At 48.4% G+C, this 24,860-nt stretch overlaps 1 protein-coding gene across 3 annotated transcripts in view; it reads right to left on the bottom strand.

Annotated features, from left to right (window-relative positions):
• GRB7 (growth factor receptor bound protein 7) overlaps positions 1–24,860 on the bottom strand; it is a 715,403-nt gene that overhangs the window by 128,972 nt on the left and 561,571 nt on the right. For 2 of the 3 annotated variants that reach the window (XM_069634743.1, XM_069634745.1), the window contains 2 exons: positions 24,413–24,614; positions 20,459–20,600 (listed from right to left, as the gene is read on the bottom strand). In XM_069634743.1, the coding sequence (XP_069490844.1) occupies positions 20,459–20,600; positions 24,413–24,614 (344 nt within the window). Of the gene's footprint in view, positions 1–20,458; positions 20,601–24,412; positions 24,615–24,812; positions 24,841–24,860 lie in introns of those variants that run through there. The other variant, XM_069634744.1, reaches the window with a different exon arrangement.

Below are 24,860 nucleotides of genomic sequence, written 5' to 3'. Positions count from 1 at the left end.
TAAACAGACTAGGGTCCTGCTGTCCCTGGGTGGCACTCACTGCATCCTAAGCAGACTAGGGCCCTGCTGTCCCTCGGTGGCACTCACTGCATCCTAAGCAGACTAGGGTCCTGGTGTCCCTCGGTGGCACTCACTGCATCCTAAGCAGACTATGGCCCTTCTGTCCCTCGGTGACACTCACTGCATCCTAAGCAGACTAGGGCCCTGCTGTCCCTCGGTGGCACTCACTGCATCCTAAGCAGACTAGGGCCCTGCTGTCCCTCGGTGGCACTCACTGCATCCTAAACAGACTAGGGTCCTGCTGTCCCTGGGTGGCACTCGCTGCATCCTAAGCAGACTAGGGCCCTGCTGTCCCTCGGTGACACTCACTGCATCCTAAACAGACTAGGGTCCTGCTGTCCCTGGGCGGATCTCACTGCATCCGAAACAGACTAGGGTCCTGCTGTCCCTCAGAGGCACTCACTGCATCCTAAGCAGACTAGGGTCATGTTGCCTGTGGGTGGAACTCACTGCATCCTAAATAGACTAGGGTCCTTCTGTCCTCAGTGGCACTCACTGCATCCTAAGCAGAATAGGGCCCTGCTGTCCCTGGGTGGAACTCACTGCATCCTAAGCAGACTAGGGTCCTGTTACCTGTGAGTGGAACACACTGCATCCTAAACAGACTAGGGTCCTGCTGTCCCTCAGCGGCGCTCACTGCATCCTAAGCAGACTAGGGCCCTGCTGTCCCTGGGTGGAACTCACTGCATCCTAAACAGACTAGGGTCCTGCTGTCCCTGGGCGGAACTCACTGCATCCGAAACAGACTAGGGTCCTGCTGTCCCTCAGAGGCACTCACTGCATCCTAAGCAGACTAGGGTCCTGCTGTCCCTGGGCGGAACTCACTGCATCCTAAGCAGACTAGGGTCCTCATGCTCCTGGATGGAACTCACTGCATCCGAAGCAGACTAGGGTCATGTTGCCCGTGGGTGGAACTCACTGCATCCTAAATAGACTAGGGTCCTTCTGTCCTCAGTGGCACTCACTGCATCCTAAGCAGAATAGGGCCCTGCTGTCCCTGGGTGGAACTCACTGCATCCTAAGCAGACTAGGGTCCTGTTACCTGTGAGTGGAACACACTGCATCCTAAACAGACTAGGGTCCTGCTGTCCCTCAGCGGTGCTTACTGCATCCTAAGCAGACTAGGGCCCTGCTGTCCCTGGGTGGAACTCACTGCATCCTAAACAGACTAGGGTCCTACTGCTCCTGAATGGAACTCACAGCATACGAAGCATACTAGGGTCCTCCTGCTCCTTGATGGAACTCACTGCATCCAAAGCAGACTAAGGTCATGTGGCCCGTGGGTGGATCTCACAACATCCTAAACAGACTAGGGTCCTGCTGTCCCTGGACAGAACTCACTGCATTCTAAACACACTAGCATCCTGCTGTCCCTGGCCGGAACTCACTGTATCCTAAGCAGACTAGGGCCCTGCTGTCCCTGGATGGAACTCACTGCATCCGAAGCAGACTAGGGTCATGTTGCCTGTGGGTGGAACTCACTGTATCCTAAACAGACTAGGGTCCTCCTGCTCCTGGATGGAACTCACTGCATCCGAAGCAGACTAGGGTCTTGTTGCCCGTAGGTGGAACTCACTGCATCCTAAACAGACTAGGGTCCTGCTGTCCCTGGACAGAACTCACTGCATTCTAAACAGACTAGGATCCTCCTGTCCCTGGGCGGAACTCACTGTATCCTAAACAGACTAGGGCCCTGCTGTCCCTCAGTGGCACTCAGTGCATCCTAAGCAGACTTGGGTCCTGCTGCTCCTGGATGGAACTCACTGCATGCTAAGCAGACTTGGGTCCTGCTGCGCCTGGATGGAACTCACTGCATGCTAAGCAGACTTGGGTCCTGCTGCTCCTGGATGGAACTCACTGCATGCTAAGCAGACTTGGGTCCTGCTGCTCCTGGATGAAATTCAAGGCACCGTAACAGACATCATTACACGCTCTGAGTGTACTACGGTGGTGAGCTGGCACAGTATAAAACCCAATACTACTATAAGGTGACCAGCTTGTCATTTCTTCATACAGCATGTCACTTGTTACGCACTCCTCTCGGATCTAACCGCCCAATATTCACACGTCTCCAGGGAGATGCAACAGCTAAGTCACTCCCAATGACCCACTCACTGTTGTATCTGCAGCAGCCAACTGCAACTAATAGCTTCCAGTTTTAAATGCACCGATAACAAAAATGTGTACAAATATCTTTCATCGAACTAGTGTCAGACGGTGTGCCACGCTATTTCTTTGTGCTTGAAATGGAAAACAAAAAAGGGAAAGGGAGCAGAACTCTTGTAGTCTGGAGCTAATGGCTTGTATTTGGGCAAATGTCATACCCGCATTGCTTTGCTCGCGTGGCTTCCAGTTCCAGTGAGGGCAACCGGGTGGCATTGTGGCATGTGTGACTTGGGTCCAATGGCTAATTCTACTTTCACATGGAAGGGTTCTTGACGCCTTTTCTAACACCACCATCATTTTGCTGGGGTATGTTACACCTGCTCCACTTCTGCAACCACCACTAGACTGCACTGATGATCTGTAAGGGCGGAAGCGCTGTGTAATTGCCTGCAGCACTGACAACTGTGTCTTGGTTTGAAGAAGCTATGAACAAAATAGCACGGCCCTGTAAGACAGACAATTTTCTAAAGCTACAAGGTTTGGCTTACGTGGCTCTCAACGGGAGGTGAATTTCCAGTAAGGACTACTGTGTGGTGATGTGGCTCAAATGTCTTTTTCTACTATCAAAGTCTGGGCTCCAAAGATAATTTGCACACAGGTAAGGGCCTTCAGCCAATCAGGTGGCTGTATGAGCCGGTGCGAATACATTGTAAACCGCCCGCTCTTTCCAGCCACCCAAGGCCCTTCCCCAGGTGACGCCATCTTGATTGTGGGGAGGCAATAGGGAACTCCTCCCTGTTGCCTGCACACCCCCTCCCCAAAACAAACCCCTTCCCCACCCCTCCCTACTTACCTTGCAGACCAGAGCTTTGTGCTCCGGTCCAGGCACTCCTCCCTCCTGCGGCCACCATAGAAATGGAAAAGGGACGTTGTTCCGGCCATCTTATTTATCCCCTCTGAAGATTGGCATCAAGCAATACATGCAGCCAATCTCCCCAAAAAATTAAAATAAACCATTTGCACCCCAATGAACCCCGTGGTGTGAATGGTTATCACTCCCTTGGTGGAAGGTGGGGGTGGGCAGACATGGCCGATAATGGCCCAAAGCCTCGCCGAGGCTCGGGCTGGTGGGCCATTATTGGCACGGCAGTGTTTTCCATAGTCTCCAAGCACCAGCGACTGTTGATCCTGTTCTGCCTGTCAAGGTGTGCATCCCTCCAAAATCATCCCAAACACACAACCGTGGAACCCCAGCGCAGTGTTGGTGGCGCGCAACTCACATTTTCTCACTGGGTCAGGTGCAGTACTTGGGCTGTAGGTTGCTCGGAACTGGGATCCAGGGAGCGTTTTTTGCAGGATCCAGTTATGTGGAAATTTAGCTCAGCTCGTGCACTGAAGCCTTGTATGTACACATTCAGGATCTCCACTTTTCAGAAATCAAATCTTACTCCGAGTCTTTCATCGAGGAGATGTGTGCATAGCGCACAGCAAACTAAACCTTGTGCACCTCATGAACACATTAGGCCGCCCTGCCGCGCCCAGCACCCTGTATACCCCCTCTGTCCACCTATGCTAGGAACCGCACAAGATCTCAGCCCAAAACCACCTCAACAACGTCACTCACCAAGCGCACCGTTTCTGTACCCAAACCACCCTCATCTCCACGCGCCCACTACCAGAAGTTATGAACGATCATACTATGGAAATTAACCAATACTCAATATGCCACCCGACCGCTCGTCAAACCAAGCAGCCCAATAAGATCCCGACGCAACGTCAGCCCTCAGCTTGCTCCTGCAAAATAAACTTTCTATTGACTCAAAGAGTCTTCCTTCGCCGAACTTGCCAGTTAACACAGTAACTATCATATTGCTCATAACTACTCCCAATAGCTCCCGACCCCCCAACTCAGATCAGATTAGACGTACGTACTTTCTACCTCCTTTGCTTCCTCATATGAAGAAACCTGTATTAGAGGTACAAAACAACACCATACCAATGTATTCTATGACCCCATCCCAGTGGATTCACCGATTTGCCAATAGACCTAAGCCTAACCAACCTTGCCCTAACAGTATTAGGAATCTGAGGTTGGGGTCTAGGTTCACACACTCACTTGCACCCACCCCTTCCTTATGTAACTTGACTTCTATAGGCAACTTACTGTTTGCATCATCCCCAAAAAGATTTTGCTAGCCAAACCTGAACTAAAGAAGAATACTAAAGTGAAACCTAACAGAGACACCCTCTCACCTAAACTAACACCGACCCCTAACGACCTCCAGATCAAGAAACTAACTAAAATCAAGGGGGCACTTATCAATGCCAGATCGATGGTTGCCCATGCAACTGACATCGCTGACCTTATCATTGCCAATCAGTTAGACTTTCTGGCCATAACTGAGACTTGGCTCACCCAACAGCAGGACCTACCCTATCTCTAGCGATATCCGAGAACTACTCTATCCTTAGGTTAGATATAGAAACCTCCAAAAGGAGGGGGCATTGCCCTTGTGGCCAAAACTAATCTGGGTTTAAGAATCACCCAACATCCTCCGTTCCTGTCTGGTGAACTACTGTCAGTTAAACTCCCATTAACAGCATCCCGTACTATTACTATGCACCTAGTCTACAGACCGCCTGGCCCTATCTCTTCTTTCAATGAAGACTACCTTACTGACCAAGACAAAACCTGGATAGCAAATTATTATACTTGGAGACTTCATCTAGGGTCTGAATTATCCTAATAACACTATTGCCACTACAGTGGCAAACTATCTCCGAGATAGGCCTCACCCTTAGTATTGATTTGCCTACCCATACTAAAGGTCATACATTAGACTGGTTGGCTGACTTGAATTGCACAACCTCCCGTAACCTCCGTCGAGCCATATGCTTGGACAGACCATCATCTAATCTCCTTTAACATTCAAGATCAGCCCCAAATGAACTCTAGATCTCAAATGCCCCTCCCCAGCCAAGATCAGAAATAAACACAACCTAACTGTTAACAACCTACTACCTTTTCTCCAACCCTATCACCAACACTTCTAATCTTAGTTCAGACCCAGTAGCACCAGTTGAGCTATATAAGTCTACACGCAACCAGGATATTGACAAAATTGCCCCTCTCAAATGATGCAAAGAGAGACCAAGAGCTCATCTCAACTCTTGGTTTACTCCCAGTCTCAAAGCCACTCGAAATGCAAAAAAGCAGGCAGAAACTCTCTGGATAAAAAACCAACCACCCAGAATAAAGAAATACTAGCTAGAATCTCAAATAGATACAAACTAGAAATCCTTCAAACAAAAAGAGACACCTTCAATGATAGAATTGCCAAAGCCAAATCTCGGACAAGGCACATATTTACCATATTAAGAGAATTGGAATCTCCTGATACCCCTACGGATGGATACCTGTATAAAAAACTAAACTTGGTGTACTAACATCCAAGATGCTCTATGCAATAAAATCTCCATGTTACAAGACAAAATTGCAACTAAAAAAAAAATCTACCCTCTCACCCAATTACCCGAAGATCCAGGAAGCATCATACCATGACACGCAGCGAATCAGTCAATTCCACTTCTCCCCCGTCACTATACCAGAAGTGGAAAATATCATATCATCATTTAAACCCTCTAGATGCATAGGGGACGCTTGCTCGGCTACCACTATCAAAGAGGTAGCTAAGGAACTAGCTACTTTCATTACTAGGCTAATCAACTCCTGTTTTAACACTAGTACAGTCCCCACTAATCTGAAAGAGGTGTGGGTTCTCCCTCTCTTAAAAAAACTGAATCTAGACCCTACCATCCCCACCAACTATAGGCCAATCACAACAGTCCCTTTTTTACTAACATTTTTAGACGAGGCAGCCTACCTTCAGATTCAGACCTATCTGGAAACAAATAACTTATTAGGACTCCGCCAATTAGGATTCAGGCCAAGACATGGTACTAAAACAGCACTTATTGACTTAAAAAACCAGATGGATGTGCTGAAGGACAAGGGGGAACGAGCCATCCTTCTCCTCTTAGATCTGTCTGCCACTTTTGATTTGGTGGATCACAAGGTCCTCTGCAATCATCTGACGTCAGCCGCCCATTTCTCCAAGGAGGCAACCGCCGGGATCCAATCCTTTTTAGACAACCGATCCATGAGAGTCTTCTCCACAGATTCAGCAGACCCAGTACCTGTGACTTGTGGAGTACTGCAGGGCTCATGCGTCTCTCCTACTATGTACAACATCTTCACTAAGCCTCCGTTTGACGACCTTGACAATCTGGGTGTCTCCTACACTAATTATGCAGACGACACCCAGATTCTCATTCCAATCACAGGTGATTACAATATAGATGTGGCAATGACTAACACAAATCTACTGTGTCATTCAAGCCTGGATGGCTACACCTGGGCTTTGTCTCAATGATGACAAGACGGAGCTCAACAAACTCAGAAACCAATTTACGATATTCAACATTGACAGCTTAAACATCAACGTCTCTAAAGAGGTAAAGACTTTAGGCTTCTACCTAGACACGGCACTGAACATGAACAAACAAGTTAATGCAACAGCCTCTGCTACTAGTTACACGTGTAAACTTATCAACGCATGTAAACATTTCTATCGACTGACAGTTGATTACATTAGCCAGAGCTCTTATCCTGTCTAAGCTAGACTACTGCAATGCACTGCAGCTAGGGTCTAGCAAACAGAACATCAGTAAATTGCAAACCCTTCAAAATAACGCTCTCAGAACTGCATTAAGCATTCCTAGAATGCAGCACATCTCCAATGCCAGCCGCTCTACCAAATGGCTCGCCCTCAAAGACAGTGGACAGATTTACTATGCACTCCTCTGAACATCTCATCCGATCCTACCACGCAAACTGTCTTAACGTACCAAACTTTAAACTTAAGAAAGTAAGGGGCAGTAGCTTCCCAGTCATGGCAGCCCAACTTTGGAATTCCATACCCGCAGCCTTAAGATCCGCTCCCATGCACTAGACTTTCACAAAAGAAACTAAGACGTGGCTTTTTTCACTGGACTACTAAGAAACATGGCCATCTAGCAGGGTGCACTAACATCTCTGTCTGCTACAAATGTATATCACCTGGTATGTCTGTAATATTTTGTTAATTGTATTGGGACTTGGATTGTCCACATTGTATATACCCTGTTCTTTGTGTAAAATGTTAAGTAACCTTGTAAAATGTAATGCGCCCAAATACCCATAGGTTAGGTGCGCTATATAAGTAAAATAAACAAACAAACAAATATGCCATGTCGCCCTCATTGAGAGAACAGCCCACCTGGCCCTGCGTACCACCCACCCCACAATTCACGCCTTACTACACCATGGTCCACTGTGACAGGACGCCTAAAAAAGGTGGCAGAGTTTCGCCATCATCCAGAAGAGCTTGCTCCCTCTGCACACTATCAACTCCTTCCCTGTTCAACTCTGAACTACTGTCTGTCAAATTGCAATGCTCACACAATGCCTCATCCACCTCATTTACCGCCCACCAGACCCAACAGTCACCTTTGAGGATGACCTGATCCAATTTATCTCATACAACCTCAAGCCCATCACTCAACTACTCCTAGGCGATGTCAACCTGGGGTTTAGCTACTCTTCCGACGCCGATACCACCTCACTATCCAACTCATTAGAAGCTCTAGGCTGCTCCCAGCCCATCACCCAACCGACCCACTCCCACAGTCATATCCTAGATTGGCTCCTGGACCACAACATCAATATCCTCTCCATCCGGCCATGCCCATCGTCAGACCACCATTCCATTGCCTTCTCCATTCCCAACCCACATCACTTACCAAGCCCGCACTGAGCCCTGCCTACATTATGGCCCGTACCTCCCGCAACCTTACCAGAGACCAGATGAACCCCTTCCTGAACAGACCTGTCCCTTTCACACCAGACACCACCATACTATTGAAGCATTACAACACCGTGCTTCGCACCACTGTCAACAACCTAGCCCCTCTCAAAGCAAAGAAAGCCAAAAACCCAAAACACCTGACCCCTTGGTTCACCCCCAGCCTCAGCTCTGCCAGAGTTTCCAAAAGAGTGGCAGAAGCTGCATGGAGTAAAATGCTATCTGATGCCAACAAAGCCCTCCTCTCGAACACCTCCCGACATTATAAACAAGCCATCTTGACCTCGAAAGCAAGCACCTACAATAAGAGAATCTGAAATGCCAGCTCAAGCTCATGCAACTCTTCACTATTCTCAAGGAACTAGAGTCCCCATCTCCATCACAAAACATGATGCCTGGTGCAACATCATTGAAGACACTACAAGCTAAAATAAGAGCCAAATAAGAATCCGTACCTTCCCCCGTCTGCAGCCCTTCCTCCTCCTTCCACACTCGGTCCCACCACCATACCTCACTTCCAATTCCAACCTGTCAGCACCACCACCCTCGCCAACATCAAAGGCCTCAAGCCTTCTAATTGCAAGGGTGACGCCTGTCCAGCCGCTCTAGTCAAAGAATGTGTAGAACCCCTTCTCCCCCTCATGGTTGCTATCATCAATACTTCCTTCACCTCATGCACAGTCCCAGTTTCCCTTAAAGAATCTTGGATTGCTCTGCTGCTCAAAAAACCCACCGACCCAGCAGTCCCCACCAACTACCGACCCATCACAACAGTTCCATTGATCCTAAAAATCATGCACAGAGCTGCATACCTGCAGATCCAATCACACCATGAGCACCACCACATTCTAGAGTGCCGGCAATCAGGCTTCCGTCCGAACCATGGGACGGAAACAGCCCTCAGACCAAGAATTACCTGGACTCTACCAATGACCAGGGCTCCCTCTCACTCCTCTTACTGCTCGATCTCTCAGCCGCCTTTGACCTCGTGGACCATGATCTCCTGTGCCGAGCCCTCTCCACCACTGCTCACATCTCAAATGAAGCTGCCAAATGGATCTCCTCCTTCCTGGCAAACAGACCCTTCAGAGTCTTCCCTGGAGAGGCCACCACCACCCCTATGTCCCACAAGGATCCTGCGTCTCGTTCTCACTCTACAACGTGTACACCAAACCCCTCTTTGACCTCTTAGATGCTGTCAGCGTCTTTTACACCAACTACGCTGATGACAGCAGATCATGACTCCCCTCACTGGCGATGACCCCTTAGACACCCGCAGAATAAATGCCATCTACAAAAAAAATCCAGTCATGGATGGCTGCACATAGCCTATACCTTAACAATGAGAAAACGAAGCTCCTCATCACTGGCCCTTCAGCAAGCCTAGCCAAACCTCATGATGCATACAAATCCTTTTCCATCGATGGCCACTTGATACCCGTTACCTCCTCCGTCAAAACCCTGGGCGTTCACCTGGATTCCTCGCTCTGCATGACGCGACACGTCAACCACATTGCCTCTTCCTCAGGATACGCCACCAACTTTATCAACACCAGTTAACCGTTCCTCACCCCCCAGAACCGCCTCGAAATTGCCCGAACCCTAAAAGGTTCCAAACTGGACTACTTCAATGCCCTACTCTGTGGCACACCAGGAAAGATCCTCCACAAACTTCAAACCATCCAAAACAACGCAATCCAGGCCGCGTTGGACATCAGCAAGCACGCCCACATCTCTGAGGCAAGAAAATCTGCCCACAGGCTACCCGTCAAAGACAGGATTAAGTTCAAGATTCTCTCCGTACCCACTGATGCTTTGCCAACGATGCCCCCTCTTTATCTGACTGACAAAATCATAAAACACTCCTCCACCAGACCGGTCAGGTCTCCCTACATGCATCGTCTTGTAACACCTCGATACAACAGGAAGAGATCAGGAGGCGCTTGCTTCTTCGTCTGTGCCCCTATGCTCTGGAACGACCTTCCTCCCGCACTGCGCGGCGAACCCTCCTACAACACCTTCAGGAAAAAAACTCAAAACTCATCTCTTCAACTGACACTTTTTACCTTTTGCCGCCTGTATCTAGCGCCTAGATGCTTATGTGCTTTGCAGGCTCTTAATACATGCACACATAAATAGATAGTGGCTAAACACTGGCTAGGTGGGACTGAGTAGCCTCACGTTTGGTTGTCAGAGTACTTAATTATAGTGGCCACTGTTCAGTTTTAGGTACTTCCATTTCTGCCAGATAAGTGGTTACAGGATCAAAAAGTTAAGGGGATTTACCCAGGATCATACGAATTTGGTGCTGTGGGAGAGCTGGTATTGAAACTCATGTCGCCTGGTTACGAATTCCAGATTCCCTCCGACGACAGGTTGCAACAAACAATGAATTGCCCCAGCGAGCAAACACAATAGCAGCCCTCCCACCAGCACGTTTCCAGACCGTGAAACGTGCAGCTGGAGCAGCTTCAGGGAACGCGCCTCGGGAACAGCAGTGGCTGCTATAATGAATGGCAAAAGATAATCCTGCTTTAATGATCTGTTACTGCCCAGTGCGTAGCTGCGGCAGCAAGGGCCTGCTGCATGGAATGCAAAAATACACAGTGCAGTTTACCAGTACAAGCGACGCCGCGTGCATGCATTGATTTATACTTTTTGCAAAAAAGACTGTAAAGTTACACAACAACAAAAAAACACTATTTAGTTTTAAAAAAAATGTATTGGTATTTAAAGAAGGTAACAAACCACAATCACAATTAAACACCTAAGCCCTTAAACTTGTTTTAAACTTTATATTCGTACTGCATGAGAGTGATATGAGGGGTGTTTTAATGAAATGAAATTGTAAAAGTTTGTAATAAACTATATGCAATAAAAAAATAAAGCATATCGTTGTCACCGTTCGCTTTCTTCTACAGCTACTCCATGATAAAAAAAGCCCCAATGATGCTCGACTATTTTATTTACGCTCAGGAGTTTCGTAACACCCCCAATGAACACCCCTAAAGCCAGCTTCACGAGCCGCAGTGGTCTTTTTAGGGGACGCCTCGTCACACTGTGTTCACCAAGGGGTTGATGCGGGTGGGTAGTGGCGGGGCTAGGGGGGGGGGGCTGGGCCCCTTCTCTGAAATCCCATGCCCACCCCTTGTCCTTACAGTGGTGTACCGAGCAGCAGGACACCTTACCCTTTCAGAAAGCTGCCAGGACAATGTCCCAAGGGGCTCTGGGCAGCAGAGGGACTCACACGATGCTCTGGGTCAACAGAGCATTTTAATGTGAGGCATTACACACTGATGGGGGCGGGGCTATCAGCAGGGACCTTTGTCCCTTTAGACATTGGAATGGGAAGGAGTGATAAGTGAGAAGGGTGCACAATGTTACCTGCTTTATGAAAGGACTATGGGCCTCATTACGAGAATAGAGGTAGCCATGCTGCTTTTTGCAGCATGGCTACCCCCATTCCGGGTACCGGGTACGGGTTCCCTGAATGGGGAAATACCGGGCCATTCCGACCTTGGAGGGCCTGGTATTTCCCCATTCAGGGAACCCGGACCTGGTACATCCAAATTCCCATTTGAGCCCCCATAGGGGGCTCTGGGTCCTTAACTATGGGCCCTGGGGCATTACCTGAGTCAGTAATGCCCCCGCCAATCGGGTTCTATTGCTTAATTAGTAACCCTGATTGCATCGTGAAGGCAGGTGAACACAGGGTGACCAGATTTAAAAAAAAAAACATTTTAAAAAAAATGGACAGGTCATAGACATAGAAGTAGGACTACCGTAAATACAAATAAAACTGTAGTCCCACTTCTATGTCGCTGGCCTTTTGCGGGGTGCGTGGATGAGGAGTGCTCACAGGCACACTCCTCTCATTCGAGGAGAGAGCTGTGGAGGGGAAGGCAGAGGGAATTGGGGCGTGAAAAGCATTTAACACCCCCATTAGCACAGGAAGAGTTGTGCCAGGATCCGATTTTGGGATTTAGAAATCGGGTTCCAGCAAAAATCGGCACTGTAGCCACCCACCTTGCAAACCCCGAACAGGGTTTTTAAAATGTTTTAAATCCCGGGACGAAGGGTGATTTCCCCGGACTATCCCGGGAAAACCAGGACGTCTGGTCACCCTAGGTGCACAAGTACTCTGTCCTTAGACTGGACCGTGCTGTGGCGTCCTTTGAGCTTGCTATACGTCTTGAAACTGCTCTCATTTTCATTGTACCAACAAAACTGGTTTCTCCCTCGCTTAAATGTAGTAGGGAAGACCCCCGGAAGCCAGAGCAGAGCGTGTTCTTTTCAAATTAATTTCTCCACTATTGGCACAGTATGGACTCCTATTGCAAGTCTCAAGGGTTGAACGGGCATGGAGTCTGGACTGCCCACACTCACTGGGCAGGTTTGTGACAAACAGCGCCACCCTGTATTGGGAAGTGGTTTCCTCGGGTATATATGCCCAGCTCCTACTCAGCCTCTTGCATCCTAACCCACCCCTCTCACTTCAGCCCCTTATGTAGCGCTTGCTCAGGGTGCAAAAGGTGTACTCGCCATTAGCCACTAGCTAGTGATACTTGACTTTTGGCAAATAAGAAATGGTGTGCTGTGATTATTATGAAACCTCCGGCACTACCCCAATTGCCATCAGGCATAGTAATTGTAGCTGCCTGTCCTTTGCAGCAGCTTCCCTCCCCTCCTCTCCCACCTCTTGTCCTGTGTAAGTTCAGCACTACCTCAATTTCCGTCAGGCAATTGTAGCTGCTTGCCTTCTGCAGCCATCTTCCCCTCTCCTTCCCCCCTTTTCGCTTTTCTATTACCCAATCACTTACTCGTATCACTGTCCCTTGACCTCTGATAATAGCTTGTCTGTCCCCCCTTTTCCTCCTTGTCCTCTCCTCCCTCTCCCTCCCCTGCACTACCTTAATTCAGTCGCTGACCCTTTAAGATAATCACTTGTTTTGTTCCTCTCCTCTTCCCCTCTCTCCCCTCCCCCACACCTCCCCTCCTCCCCCTCCTCTTGTCATGCTTGCACTGCAACAATTGTCGTCAGGCATAGTAATGTTACTGCTAGTATTGTCTTCCTTTTTTCCTTCCTCACCCCTCCCTTATTGTTCCATGCACTTGTACTATCTGTTATGATATGGTAGTTTTTTCTCACATTCTGATTTGTTTCAAGGACCTGTAAGAATGTAACTGTATTCTCACATGCTCCCTTCCTCCTTGAAGCACTTTGAAACATGTATAGGCGCTATACAAATAAACAATCAATCATGAATAGAATTGAGGTGGCAAGTGAATTTATGGCTAGTTAGTAGCTTGCAACTTGAAATTTGGACGGCAGGCTTGTTAATCTATGTACAATATTCGTCCTCAAAACGTTTTTCATGACAAAAATATATCCCCAAAGGACAGAACTGTTAGAAGCTCAGCACAGTCAACTCCTCTCCCACCCAGCACCTTCATGTCAGCAAATCCCCAAAGTGCAGAGGCAATTTTACTCTCAGCGCGCAATCCACTCAGCCAGACTATTGGTAGATTGCACATCGTGTGCCAATGTGCAGTAGTTGTCCCAGTAAAATAGTGTGCTAATTTCATGTGTATAGGAGTCGTACTCACAATCAGAGAAATTACTAGGCCTCTTATGATTAATTGACCTAATGGAGGACTGGAAGGCAAGATTCACAGGACCATCAACAGAAAGGTTTTCCAGTACCATCAACAGAAAGGTTTTCCTGAAGCACAAAAGACTAAGCTGTGTGGCGCACAAGCTTGGGATATCAGCACACAACTCCATGTCAGAAATGGTGCCCGGGCCTTTCAACCTTTTCAGTTGAAAGTGGCTTTGAGCCTCAGATGCCCCCCCCCCCCAAACCCTCAAGGTGCTGCCCCCATGTTGGCAGTCTTATCACAGAGCAAAATACTTTTGTAATTCAGTCCATTAAATGCGCGCTTAGCAGTGAGCATGTTACAGTCTCCCTTTGCTGTCACTCTTATCCGTCATCTCCCTTCGGACTTGCAGTATCCATTAGAATTCTTATCTCATTGAACATTTTCTCCGCTGCAACTAAGTTAGCACCTTGATGACAAAGCTTTAACAGCTTTTCAGAGGACATGTGGGGGTTCAGCTCCCCGCTGGCAGCCTTTCTTTGTTATGTGTAGAGGCCCATAAACTGGTCCTGTGATAATTTGAAGCTATGTACCCCCTGCCTCTATTCTTTTCCTTTGTCTCTCCATTATAATCTATGCACCCCACAGGTACCTCAGACTGGGGTTTTCCCAGCTGTAGGAAAGGGGGCCAACAAACATTTTGAAAGGTGCCCCCATGAGCCCGACATCTTGTGCCAGCTCTGCTCCTAGTGCTATGGTCTCTGATTTAAAATCAGAATGCGGCATCTATCCTGCAAAGCGTGCGCCGTGCGACTCAAACCACTCACTGACCAACGCAGCTACTCCAGGGCCCCATGTGCCAACCAGGGAAAGTGGTTTAATTTCAAAATGTATGATTATGTATGTATTGACTTCAAAACATGGACCTTGGCACATTGCTGCATCTACAATGGTGCCCCCCTTTACCTTAACAAGAGTATTTCCCAGAAACACTACTCGTGTGCTCTCTGTTCCGCCAGCGGTATTTCACTCACTAGACCATGCTTCAAAAAAGTGCAGAGCTGGTGGTATTAGCTTCGCTGTTACTGCCCAACACTGTGGAACACTGTATCCCCACTCAGAGACAAGCGCCCCTACGTTACCTTCAAAAGCTGGTCAAAACCTGGCTATTCAATAAATACGAGTAAGGACTCACTTTATTTACCATGAACACCACCAAGTTGCCATTGAACTGTTTAAGGAAACATATTTAATCAGCCAGAGCAACAAATGTTTTCCTGTACAAAAGCTGTGATACCCCTACGTTTGAGCGTTACACTTTTTTCTGTCTCTCGCTCTCTCGCTCTCTCTCCATTGAATCTCAAGTAGCCAAAACAGACTGCAATGCAGCAACACTTAGCTCCATTTTTTCAAATGGCACAGGGCCCGATACTGAGGTACTTGGAAATATAGGAAAGTGTTCATCTATGAAGGATGAACACTTTCCTTTAAAGCACCATATTCTGATAGTGGTCATGTGGTGTTCTGGCATCAAAGCCATGACTTTTTCATGTGCCTCATTTACCTCTTCACAAAAGCCTCAGTATCCATGAGAAATGCAGAGCAGGCGCTGCAAGGGGATTCTCCTTTCAAAAGCACTGCTTTAGCACGTCAGAAAGAGAAGCTAAAATACGGCAACTGTGAGGTACCGTTAAACCATGCTGCACACTTTTTGCCTTTATAAAAAACTAGACTGTAGCAGCACTTTTACTGCAACAGCTTACACATTTTATTTTCTTAAAATAGAAAAGTGGCACGCTTTTAGGAAATGCTGACAGTGCCAGTGGTACACAGGTTTCCATCTAAATGATAGATTTGAGCAGCTGTTTGTTTATTTGGTGTGCGCACCAAACCCTTGGGTAACTGGGCGCAGCAGATTGGAAAACTTTAGGCTTAGTTACAACATAGAAATCAGTACAGTACACACAGTATAGTTCCAAGTAAAATACAATGAAGGGTGGTACAGAGGTTATATACATTCATATGAGGTAGTACAGAAGATTACAAGTGTTATAGACAGGTACATAGTTTTGTATTGCATGGTGTCCAGCGGATCATATATCAATGGATCGCAGCCAGTTTAAGATGTTGCGTTTGAAGCTATAGTAGAATTGGTCAATTCTGAGGGTCAGTGGCAGTGCATTCCAGTAATGTGCAGCTTTCACTGGGAAGCTGCCTCCTCCCGATTTGGTTAGTTTGAATCTGGGTATTTCTAGACAGTGGGAGTTGGATGCTCTGGATGGGTGAGCCAAGGTTTTTCTGATCATTCTCTCTGTAAGGTAAGGGAGAGGGGCTGCATTTTTGAGGCATTTGAAGGTAAGTGATCCGGTTTTAAGTCAGATCCTGTCACTTATCTTTAACCATTGGTGGTCTCTTCTAAGCCTGGAGATGTGAAGTCTGTTGGTTAGATTCAAGGCAGTTCTCAGGACATCATTTTGAAGTGTTTGTAGTTTGGTGAGAATATGTTTGTTGGCTCCTAGATATAGGGTGTTGCAATAGTCCAGTTTCGATAATATTAACGCATTGGATAGGGTGATGCAACTTGCCTCAGATAGGAATGGGCGGCAGGCCCTGATAAGTTTGCCTGTGTAAGCAGTGGAGGACGCAAGAAAGTTGACCTGTTTTATCAGAGATATGGTGGAGTCGAGGTAAAAACCTAGTGTTTTTACCTCGTTTACTACTTTGATCATGTTGCCATCAATGTTGAATTAGGCATAGTTGGAGTTTCATTTTTTTAGGTTAACTTTGGAGCCCAGGAGTAGGATCTCTGTTTTATCGTCATTCACGCATAGGCCATGGGATGCCATCCATGCCTGAATGAGGAGATATATTTCATTTGCCAATGCCGTATCCTTGTCAAAATTTCCCGAAAGGGGAATGAGGATCTGGGTGTCGTCTGCATAGTTTTTTTTTTAAACTTTGGTTTTATTGGCATTTTAAAGAATATAACAAGCAGGCTACATATGTAATCACCAATCCTTCACGATGCACTTGCCCAGCAAACTCCCCCCCCCCACCCTCCCGCCCCCCCCTTCAGACCCCCCTCCCCCCACCCCTCGTTTTACCAACTCGAACCATGACATAGGGAGATTTGGACTTTTCTTTTGCGTCCATTACTTGGTAGTGAGTGTGAGCGTCGGCGTTTTTTGGTGGCCGATGGCCGGCCGAATGTCCCCGGGTCGTCTGCATAGTTAGTGTAGGTGACACTCAGTCTGTCCAATTTGTCGAATAGGGGCTTGGTAAATATGTTATACATAGTAGGTGAAACACAAGATGGAACACCACAGGCGGTCTGGATCGGGTCTGCCGAGGCTGAGAGGGAGAAGACCATCATTGTTCTGTTAGCTAAAAAGGACTGGACCCAGGCTATTGCGTCATTCGAGAAGTGGGCCGCCGACGCTAAGCGTTTGCACAATACTGCGACTGCATGGTCCACCAAGTCGAAGGTTGCAGACAGGTCAAGGAGTAGTAGCATGGCAGTTTTGCCTTTGTCCTTAAACTCGTCTATTTTGGATCTTTAGGTCAATTAGGGCCGTTTCCGTGCCATGTTGTGGTCCGAATCCGGATTGGTGAGATCCTAGTAGGTGGTTGGCTTCGGGATAGTCCTGAATTTGCAGGTATGCTACTCTGTCAATTATTTTAAGGAAGAAGGGTACCCTGGTGATGGGTCTGTAATTGGTGGGGATCGATTGGTCAAGAGTGTTTCTTGAGAAGTGGTAAACCCAAGACTCTTTTAGGCTCTTTGGGAAGGTGTTAGTTTTGGAGGAAGCGTTGATTAGTTTTGAAATGAATGGCGCTAGATCTCTCGCAGCATCTTTGCCTATTTGGGCAGGACAGTTGTCGCCTTGACAGATGGATGGTTTCAATGATATGATGATTTTCTCTGTCTCCAGGATGGAAATTTTGGTCAATCTGAAGGGTACTGGCATATTAGGGTTTTCAGTGGGAGTAGTGATTTGTGGCTCAGTAGGGGGTAGTGTGGCTTTTTTATTTGCAATTTTAGATTGGAGAGATGTTATTTTGCTAGATAGGGCATTCTGGATGCTCGTGCACCATTGTTTGTCCTTCGGTGCCTTGTCTAGAGGGGGTATAGGGGATCAGCTTTGAGAATAAGGTGAGCATTTCTGAAAGCAGCGCTATTGAAACTAAAGCTTTCTCTGCGCGCCTTTCATTTGCGCCGCTTTTGGGAATCCGGCCCACAGGGCCATTTATCCGATGGGAACTCGGATGTCAACAGCTAGGCAACCTCAGCAACACACTCTGCAATGCAATGGCGTGTGTCAGTTATGTTCTGTTTAATAAAAAATAAGCAATGACCCTCAATTTAAGTTAGCTGGTCCATCCGAACCGGCAAACTCCAAGTCTGCCAGTAGGGGCAGTGGACGAGCGGCAGGCCTGACCCGCCGGTAGTTCTGGCCTCTACCGGCAGATTCTTCACTGAAGCACCGGCAGCGTTACTAACGGTGTCGGTGCTTCAGTGTTCCCATTCCCGTGGAGACCTATGGGACGGACTCCACGGGAATGGGAACTTACCGTTCCTCTGCCGCTGTAATATCCCCCCACCCCCGAAACGGTAAGCCGGGTTTGCCGGCAACCTCATAATGAGCGCCAATGTCTTTGCCTCAGGCAGCCAGGTCGGGGCCCCATTTGCCCAGCCATTAAGCCCACCCTGGGCTCTCAAATGCGCCAGGAATACATTGTATTGCATGGCTACATGCAGAGGCGTTGCTAGAGGGAGGGGGGCTGAGGGGGCTATAGCCCCAGATCTTTTGGTTGTAGCCCCGGATAGAAGCTCTGGGGTTACAACTGAAAAGGCTAGCTAGCCCCCAGTCCAGAAAGTCCCAAAAGTAGCATAGCCCCGGATCTTTTCCAGATCTAGCAACACCCCTGGCTACATGTCTTTATAAGAAACACATTTATATTGAATGCTTATATACCAAAATGAAGAAAAAAAAACATAACACTTTTTTTGGGGGCGTCCTACCCCCAAAGCCTTGTTTCCCACTCCGAAAAAACCCACCCTCACCGTTTTTGAAAAGATGAAACCCTTTACCCCACCCACACATATATTCTCAATATGTGTTTTCGTCATAAACGTTTCGATATAAAAGCAGCCCAATCCACAAAGGGCATCTGAATGAACGCATCTTAGATGCACTCATATCCTGATGCACCCCCTTTGCACAAAATAAGGGGGGTGTTTCAGCGCATTTAAAAGCAAATCATGAATTCAGAAACGGAATGAGCTTTTAAATGCCCTGAAATGAGGGTCACCGCCCTGTGCATTTTGAAACAGGCGCAGCGCAGGTGCAAATCATGACAGTCAGAAATGACCCGGTCATGATTTTTGTTTGAAGTGCGACAGCCGGGGTTTAAACCCAGGTTGTCACACTTGCAGTTCCATCCACCAAACAGGGATGGAAATGTTTTCTTTTCCCCCTCCTCTGACATTTCAATGAGATAGGCGCATTACCAGCCCGTCTTGGTGAAGTGCGCTCCCAGAAACCACAGGGTTGCATAATACGGAGTGTCAGGAGCGCAAGCAACTTTGCGCTATTGTCAAGCCCCCCAGAAATGTGCAGGTCAGCCCGTAAGATGCATGTCGGCGCTACTGGAGGCTGCCGGCATCAGTGCAGTTCAGTCTATTCAGTTGGAATGTTCCCCACCTGTGAGGCTGGCCGGAGATGTTTGCTGGCCGTGCACTTGCTTTTAATTTCTAGGAGATCAGACACTGACGCAAATGAAGCCCACAGTCCTGCCGTGGCGGCTGCAAAAATACAAGTTCACTTTGCGATTCCCAACTATGAAACTGTGGCCCCGATTCTTAGCTCGGTCTAAATGTAGTGTGGAAAGCCGGGTTGTATACAAATTGTTCGTTTTACAACTGTTCAAATGACAATTGACCTTTTCACAATTGACCGAATTGTGATGGTCAATTGTACCATATATGTGGGGGGAAACTCCCCACAACCCCCCACCCAACGCCAAACCCCCCAAAAGTGTACAAGTGGTTTATTTTTTGTTGCGTGGCTCCCTGCCAATGCCCTCGCTCCTTAAGAGAAAATGACTTTGTGGTGTGCAATATGTGGCTTATGCCTTTGAAGGTAAGGGGGAATATGTCTATATAAAGGATTTGTTATGAAGACTGCATACCGTATTGCACCCCCCCCTCCCACTCAGGAATGTAAGTGGGTTTATGTATCGCGGCCCCACTGGTTCCTATGTCCCTGGCCGCTGCCCGATAAGACTACATAGGGGAACCCTGCAAACATATGTCCGGTCACTCAGTATATAAACAACTATTCAGCAAGTAAATCACCCCCATTTGGACTTTAATCAACTATGAGAAAGGAGACGAGACAACATCACAGTCACGTGCGCTCCCGGCTACTGGCCATCAAGCAAGAGCATTGTGGGAACTCGAGAAGGAGCATGTCATTGTATGTTTGGCCAACAGGTCCATATTGGTGATTCAAGCATGCACCCATCCACACTGGGCTCGGTGCTCCTTCCATTTTGCATAGCATTCCCCCCCCCCCCCCCAACAGTAAAATGTATGTAGGCAGCCTCAGCTTTGAGGTGGGGGGCGTGGCCTGTACACCTGAAAGAAACGGTGCACCTTCCAGGCCACCCTTGAGCCCCCACCATGCCTAGTCCAAGTCCACTCTTGCCCACCTTGGCCTGACCGCAAGCACCCACACCCGCCCACGCGCTTCCCGTCACCAGCTTCGTGGGAGGGACGGCAGACTTACGTGAGGGCCGCCTTCCTGCTGCTGCGCCCACCCTGCGGAGGACCCGCTCAGGTTCGGCGATTTGGAGGGGCTGCACAGTTCTGGAAAGGGGTTCGGGATGGCCGGCAGAGAGGAGGCCCGTGGCGGCTCTTCCTTCAGGCGCCTGAAAGATTCCAAATAAAGAGTGAGTGATGGAAAAGCGCCGAACATTCCAGAACACGCTCTGCTGCATGTTAAAGGGGCAGTCGGTGTCCCCGTGCTTGAGTCCTGTAAGTTCACCCCACAGGTCTAACTCTGTGGCCCCAATACCGACAGGCAGGTGGTCTCTCTCTGTGCCCCTCACCCCTGCAACACACAAGGTCCCTCCTACACCCCCAAACATATGTACATACATACAGGAAGTCTTCTGAGCTCATGTTTACTGACGAGACTGTGATAGCGCCCCTGCATTAATGGCAAAGTGTAAGTTGCTGTTAAAAGGCCATTCTGGGGTAGGCAGTGATAACATTGTGGCAAAAATGTCGCCTGTACAAAACAATCGCGGCAAAAATGCTGTGGTTTGACCCGTTAAAGGTGTACCCCATTACACCGTTTAAGGGGAGAGTGGGTTGCGGGGTGTCTCCTGCTCCCCTTAAATGGTATAATCGGTCTGGGGGTTGCAGGGGTGTCTCCCGCATCCTTTACATGAAATGCGGCAGCAAAACCACAGCCTTTTTGCCGCAATATTTTATGTCCACGGCCATTTTTGCCACGATTTTAACACATGGAACCCATTCTGGGAGGCTTATGCCTTTGAAGGTAAGGGGGGAATGCAAGCACTGTCACCCATGTAGGCTACACAAAACTTTCATGATGTTCCCATCTGCTGGGGAGTGGGAAGAGGGTCCCTGAAAAAGTAGACTTTTAAATTCACCCACTTCTCCATGGAGGTAAAAATAGGTTAATTACACCAAATCCTGGATTGGCAGTTGGCTTTTGACCAAACTTCACTTCGGTGAAAACACATCCAGTGGTTTAAAGGGGGATAGAAAGCATGATCCACCAAAACATTCAACTCACAGGGCAGGCTGGTGCCACTGGTGGACAGCAGACTGAACATTGTGAATCTGGCAGCCATGTTGGGTTTCCAAATTCGAATCTGGCAGCCATATTGGGTTCCCAAATGCTGGTCTGAGTTAGTAAAGGGTGCGCTGCAAAGGTTTGAAAGGGGATATAACACACCCTTCGCTCATGTCCTAGCCCAGGAGAGGTGTCCACAGGGACTTGAAGTGGCTGGGGGGATATGCCCATCAAAAAGAAGAAACCAACTGAACACAAACCACCCGCAAACCATCAAAGTAATATTTGGGCCAGAGTTTGCGACTTAAGGGGTTATATCGGTTGAAACGAAACTGGACGATAGAGAGGCTTCCAAGTGTGCCACCTGTGGATGGAACTGCATACAATTTAACAAAAAACATTTTTGGGAAATGTTGGTGAAGTTCCACCTAGGAGGAGGGTGGCAGGAATCTTAAGGATGGTCCCAAAAATGATGTCCCCCTTAAATTACCACTGGGAACATTCGCATAAATGTAACACAAAAACCACTGGACAGATTGAAGCCCAATATTGATGACATGTTGGAAGGAACTGGGGCTGGTGGGGGGGCACTGTGCATGGGGCACGACGCTGTAGGTAGATGCTCTCAGCCCAGCAGGCAATATAGACGGGTCACTATATGTGCCTGCACGCTTTAAAGAACAGAATAAAAAAATGAAAGACATTTCCACAAAAGAAACCTTTAATTATTCCCAGAAAGAAATTCCTAATTTGAAGGGATGCTTTGGTTCCTATGCACAATTTACCACTGGAATTCTCCTGGGAGTACTGGGCCTGGGGTGTGACTTAGGGCTAATGGTCAGACAGGGGGCACCTCCAAACAGTGCCTGTAGACCATGCGTGTATGGGGCCATGTCATGGCGGTGCCCCTGCCCTAGAAGCAGTACCCATCGTATGAGTACCCATAGGGCGTCCTGTGTCCATGCCTTGTGAATACTGTGCAGGGGGCGCTGGCTACCACCATGCCCATGCCCCCTGTACCACCCTGGGCATGCCTCATAAGTTCCGCAAGCCCTGAACACAATCCCACTAGCCTTTCTCTGGGGCTGGGGGTGCAGGCTTCGGCGATGTGCGATAACAGGGTGTCACCGATGGTGGCATTGGTGACTTGATGTGTGCCACAACACCAGTGTGTGCCAAGGGGCGGGTTTAGTTGCTAATACCAACTGCCATATTTCAGTTCTTAGGTTTCAATGAAACCGTATCGCCCCTTTAACTAAAGTTTTTTTTCTGGGTACGCACTTTAGGGATGTGATGTTCCATTGCAGTGTACGGACAGAGTCAACCCCCCCTCCACCCCCCCACCCCACACCCCCTGCCAGTCTCCTATTTGCTCATATTGTTTGCAGTGGTGGGGAAGAACACAAACCTATCAGTGTTGTACATAGCAAGGGTGAGGGCAGTAGAGTGCAGTGGAGAGTGATGTTCGCCGGGAGTCACCAACAACTAGACAGAAACTTGTCCCAAAATAGATGTTTCTTAGTCTGCACAGATCCCAGGAGCGTCCTATTGGGAGTCTGGGGAGACCTTGTACAGAGAGAGATGCACCCAGTGCAAAGAAGACCCCTTGTATATGGTAAGTCTCTGCTAAGGAGACCCCTCTAGAATAGTAAACGCTCGCACCTAACATGGGGTCAGCCTGCACTTCACAAGCTATTCCTCCTGGCAAGGTCGATTGATGACCATTTAATTGATATTAATGACAACTTATTACAGTGCTTGGAGGTGGGAGGAATCCGGCATCAAGCGCTACTTAAGAGCACAAATGACTGTTGCTTTATGCACAGGAGTACACGATCTCCCCTTGTGCACTTCACTGCACCTTCTGCTCGTGCATGAGTTTTATTGAACACACCTTGCCAAGGAGCTCCGTTTCATTTAATCACCCCCCTGGCTCTGTGGAAGGACACAGCCAGAGTGTTATTCCACAATGGAGCTTTTCGAAGAAGCACACAGTAGCCAGACTGCCAATCCTGCACTGGCTGGCACTCAAATTCCAAGAGTCTCGTTCGATCTCCCATACCTACCCTTACCATCCTTCTCCGCAGAAACAAGCCTTGTACTTTTAGTAACACCCATTACTCTGAGACTACCTTCCCATAGAAGTTCCCTTAGAATTGACCATCCCAGTTTCTGCACTCCTGATCGATCATCCACTTTGGCTCGATCGACATGCTCGCAACCAACCACACAAATCCATGCTCCCCCAGCCACCACGTTCACCTACCCCCATCATTATTGAACCCCTGTTGCCCCAGTTTTAACTTTAGCCTCTTCCTCCACTGCCTCACCCCCTCCCATTCTCTTTTCAGCCCAGGGGTACAGTCTCTGCATACCCCAAGAAGGGGAGAGAACACCACTTTCCAGACAAGCCTCAGCACTCTGAACTCACTACGGTGGTGATTTGGCGCAGTGTGCTAAAATAACGAACATATGCGACTCCCTCCACCTGGGCTGTTTTATAATCCAGCCGCCCCCGCGCAACCACTCTCTGCCTCACAGTCATGTTCCATGGCACAGATAAACCTGCGGTACCACAGTCCTGCGCTATATTCCAGACCCTTGCATCGACTGTACTCCACAATCCTGCTGCATACTCTAGACTCAACCCAACTACCATCCCCAAATCTCACTCCTTATTCGAGGCTCACCACCAGGGGTGTTGCTAGGACTGGAAAAGTTCAGGCACTAAGCTAATGCCCGGACTGGCGGGACTCGGGGCTAGTTAGCATTTTGGTTGTAGCTCCTGAGCTTCTATCCGGGGCTACAACCAAAAGACCCGGGGCTATAGTGCTCTCACTCCCCACCACCACCCACCACCCCCCACCCCTAGCAACGCCCCTGCTCCCCACTACACGGCCAGTATTCTGGACTCACCCCCACTTGCCGCCTTGGATGAGGAGTGGCTGCGACCTCTTCACCTCTTGGCCCAGAGCGTCTGTGGTGTCCAAGGCCCCATTGGACAGCTTGTCCCCATTGTGGAGGCTCTTGACCAGATCGTGGTCCAGCTCGCGCTCGTACAGGTTGTCTAGAGTGGTGTTGAGCTTATTTTCCAGGGCTCCCAGGTCCATGGCATTATCTGAAATAGCAAAGAGAACAGCTGTCAATCATCCCCTCCACCATACGATTGCTCAGCATTTACACCAGGGCATTATCTGGAACAGCAAAGTGAACAGCTGTCAATCATCCCCTTCACCATACGGTTGCTCAGCATTTACACTGGGGCATTATCAGAAACAGGAAAGAGAGCAGCCGTCAATCATCCCATCCATCATACCGTTATTCAGCATTTACACCAGGCCATTATCTGAAATAGCAAAGAGAA

This window comes from Ambystoma mexicanum, chromosome 13 (genome assembly GCF_040938575.1).
Source record: "Ambystoma mexicanum isolate Mex_15411 chromosome 13, UKY_AmexF1_1, whole genome shotgun sequence".
Classification (NCBI taxonomy): Eukaryota; Metazoa; Chordata; class Amphibia; order Caudata; family Ambystomatidae; genus Ambystoma; species Ambystoma mexicanum.
This window is presented reverse-complemented; position numbering and strand designations above follow the sequence as displayed.